The sequence below is a fragment of the Teleopsis dalmanni genome, chromosome 1, assembly GCF_002237135.1.
Source record: "Teleopsis dalmanni isolate 2A chromosome 1, ASM223713v2, whole genome shotgun sequence".
NCBI lineage: Eukaryota > Metazoa > Arthropoda > Insecta > Diptera > Diopsidae > Teleopsis > Teleopsis dalmanni.
The window spans coordinates 193,842,242-193,846,422 of NC_051846.1; the positions used below are offsets into that span (position 1 = coordinate 193,842,242).

General features: G+C 27.0%; 1 protein-coding gene across 1 annotated transcript in view; it reads left to right on the forward strand.

Annotated features, from left to right (window-relative positions):
• The window catches only part of LOC119666971 (palmitoyltransferase ZDHHC8B-like), a 7,226-nt gene extending 6,344 nt beyond the window's left edge, over positions 1 to 882 (forward strand). Inside the window, exons 2-4 of the mRNA XM_038076249.1 lie at positions 7 to 179; positions 272 to 466; positions 549 to 882. Of these exons, the coding sequence (XP_037932177.1) occupies positions 7 to 179; positions 272 to 466; positions 549 to 867 (687 nt within the window). The 3' untranslated portion in view covers positions 868 to 882. The remainder of the gene's footprint in view (positions 1 to 6; positions 180 to 271; positions 467 to 548) is intronic.
• The last annotated feature ends 3,299 nt before the right edge of the window (positions 883 to 4,181 follow it).

Sequence of the window (4,181 nt, forward strand, 5' to 3'; positions counted from 1 at the left end):
TAACAGACTTTTGATCATCACTGTCCGTGGGTGAACAATTGTATTGGGCGTCGCAATTATCGCTTCTTTTTCTTCTTTCTAGTCTCTTTATCAATACATATGCTAAGCATATTTTCTCTATGCTTATTCTATGTATTAAAGATAATGCCTAACATTAAGCATCCATCACCTATTGTAGCGTACGTATATATAATATATATACTATATATAATTATCTTTATATCGATTCCATTTTGCATTAAATATTTTTTTTTTGTTTTTATTTTAATAGTATAATATTAATGGGCATCGTTACCATACTTGCTATACCAATTTTCGGACTGACTGGTTTTCACATGGTTCTTGTATCCAGAGGGCGTACAACAAATGAACAAGTAACCGGCAAATTTAAAGGTGGTTATAATCCTTTCTCACGCGGTTGTTGGCACAATTGTTGTTACACACAATTTGGACCACAATATCCTAGGTAAGGAAACATTTTACAAAAAACAGTTTACTTTAAATTTACTTTATTAATGTATAAAAATATTTTCTTTTACAATATGCAGTTTACTTAAACCAGAAAGATATGCCTCACGTCGTTCACATAAAGAAAATCAAGCTATTAGCACTATAACAACCGATCGAGATGCCGGTCAGACAGGCGGTGGTGCGGGGGGTATGCGAAGCAATAATATCGCTGGCAATGCGCAACATTCCCCCCGTGGAATTCAACATAGTTACTACGATAGGGATAAAAGACACACTCAGGTAAAGACTTATACGGACCAGGGAAATGGTTATAATCAACGCTCGGGTGGCACAACGCTTTATAGTAAGGTGGGTAAATTGATTATTGTTGCCAATTGTTGTTGTTGTTTTTGTTGATGTTCTCTAGTATTTCTTCTATGCTATTATTTATTTATTTACTTATTTTTTAGTGCAATATACTATTTAGATATTTTTTTTTTATTTTACTTTTAATCTTAAATAGCAATAAGTCGTTTTTGAGAGTAGCACAAACTATTGTTTGAAGTTTTTTTTATAAGATTTATTCTTTTCAGCATGTTTTAAAAAAATTTTTTATTAAATTTTATATATTTTGCTTTTTTTGTTTTTACTTAAATTTACTGGTAAAAATTCTATTATACACAAAACTTTAATATAAATTCCTTGCTTCTGTTTCTGCACTAAGTAATTTTAGATTTAAAAGTTATTTAAATTTTATATTACTATATTCTTTTAAAAAAATCTTTTTAATTGCAAATTGAAATTATAGTGCTGTAATGAACCTTTAGTTTTAGTAATCGTAAGATTTTATTCAATATCTAAATACTTTAAATTCTGTAGACAATTTTTAAAACCACTTTCCTTCGTATTTATTATGTCAACGCTTAATGTTTTCTAAATATTGTGTTCCTGCACTTGTTTAGATCTATTTATCAATATTATTTTTTTATCAATATGTTGTGTTGGATACATTAAAAAAACCTTTTAATGAGGATTAAAAAAAGTGTTAAGTCTATTATACAAACTTGGTAAAAACATTTTATTATGTTATTTGTATGCCAGTTTTCCTATCATAGTTGCTTCTGAAACAATTTTATAGTAATTTTGTGTCAATAAAGATACATTTTTATTTCTCAAAGTATTCCTTCTTATAATCCGGTGTTTTCAAATATTATAACATTTCTTTCTAACTAGTAACTAGAAATCTCCAAAATAAAGTTTTTCTTAGTTAGCCAATACAGGCCATAGTCGACCTTGGCCGCGTAGAGGTGCCTCCGCCAGCCAGCTCGATTAGTTGCTTGCTGTTGCCAGTTGGTAGTACCGAGCACCCCCAAATCGTTTTCCACCTGGTCCTTACACCGAAATGCGGACGTTATCTACCGCGTTTTCCACCTGCGAGTAACGAAGCACTTTATTCTATTAGTACGACATGACCAAGCTAGTAAATCCGCTGAAATTTTATGCGTTTAACTATGTCAATGTCGCGTTAATAAATTGATTTTAAACATTATAGCGACAATCTGATATAATTATATTGATTTCTTTGTACCGGAAAGAACCTTTAAAATAATTTTTCATTTCTTTATATTTCGATTTTTAATTATTTTAAAATATAGTATATTCAATATATTATAGATGAATACAAACACAAGGTTTTTCATAACAAAAAAAACTATGAATACGGGAGTTAAATCCTTTGTTGAAGAAACGGAAAATATTGTTAGGAGGAAGTGGGTGTATTTGCAATAGTTACTGGCATACAAAGAATCGCATATCTGAAAAATACCTTAAATCAAATGGCCCTGATATCTTAAGACCGCTTTATTCCAATATTTTTAGTTGCATATATATAACATATATTTTGGTAGTTCTAATTAAAAATGAATGAAATTTAGACATTAATTGTTTTCTTACTCCTTATATTGTATTTAATTTGCTGTAAGTACAGAATAAAATAAAGTAAGCTTTGAAAGATTTTTAATTATTAAAATTCTTCTTTATTAAATGCTTTTTTAATAAATGGTTTTTTCAAAACATTTGTTTCTCTTCTTAAATTAATCATATAAAATATTTGATAAAATTTAGATAGATTTATTAACTCAAAATTTTATTTTGTGTTTTTTATTGCTCACAATTATGTCACTATAGATGTGCGCATATGTAAGTTTTTGCAAAATTCCACTTACTACCTACCTATTCATTCAAAAATTTATTTTCATTTCTTATTTGTATTATAATTTTAAAATCTTTTTTATTATAATTTTTAATAATAAATTAATATTATTACAACGTATGCCTAAAAAATCACAGTTAAATAAAATTATTACTGCTATTATAGACGAGTTGTACGTTATTTCCTGATTAGCATATACTTTCCACAAATTATATTAGTATAGATAATAAATATAAGAACAAGTAAAATCGCTTATCATTTTGATATATGTTTAATAGTTAGTTCATATTTTCTAACCAGCAAATATACAGGATAATCCAACACATTACTTACAATAAATTTTCGAAAATTTGACATTTGTCGTCAACATGCTCCAGGAGTGTTATATTCATTCCAATTTTAATGAATTTTTTTTTTTGTGAAAGAGTTTGCTTTTCCCTTCAAAATAGACCGCAGTTTTGCCAAATGCTTTTTAATTCAAGCCAAATTTCTTTCCATGATGTTTCACTTTGATATCTGCATGAAGCCAGTTGTCTCTGGAGGTTATCTCTAAAAAATTCGGTGAATGAAAAAACAATTTTAAATGTAAAATATTTAATCTAACAATCGTTTTAATTAACTTGTGAATAATGACCATGCAAAGTAAGCATGGTAAAAATTTCCCTTAAAAATATAAACACACTATATTCTGATATATTTAAGATGTTAGCTAACTGACTCAACTTCAATTTATAGTCCTTCAAAAGTTCTAAACAGTTGTAATGCAGGTAATTGTCAAATCAATATTGTCTTGTTCTGGTAGTTTCTACTCCAGTTGTTGTTCTGGTAGAGCAACAACACATAACAACCAGGTGATCTATAATTTATAGGAATACTTGTTTCAGACATTACTAATCTCTTGTCTCGAAACGCTTAAAAAGCTTTTAATGCTCAATTTCTTAAGTCCCTATGTAAAAATATAGTTGATACTCTAGTATTCCTTAGTTTTCATAGCATTTTATAGTTTTTTGTCAGGGGTTTATTTATTATCTTATTTTAATAAAAAGGATTTATTGGTAATTATATTTGGTATTATCAGGTGTTATTCTTTTTTTTTTTAAAGCTTTATTTCTAAAGTTTAAGCAAACATTGTATATATTTTAAAAATAATTTTCTTTACGCACATTAATATTCTCATTGCAATAAGATGCATGTATTTTGAGTTGGTAGTAGTACAATTTAATTTGTGATATTTTTAACATATATCAAGTATTCCATATATGTATATTTGAATTTGGTCAAAAATAAAAATACTCTACACCCTAATGAAAGCACCGATCAAAAGGTAAAATATTATTTAATTATTTTTTAAGTACAATTTTCAATAATATTTACCATTTCTTTTATTATATCTTTCTAAAATAAATTCTTAACAATTAAAGGACAGTACTTTTTAATAAACTTTTCTATAAGCAAAATATATATTTTTAAAATAAAAATTCAATATTAACATTTTCATTTAAAATGCTTAGAATTTTAT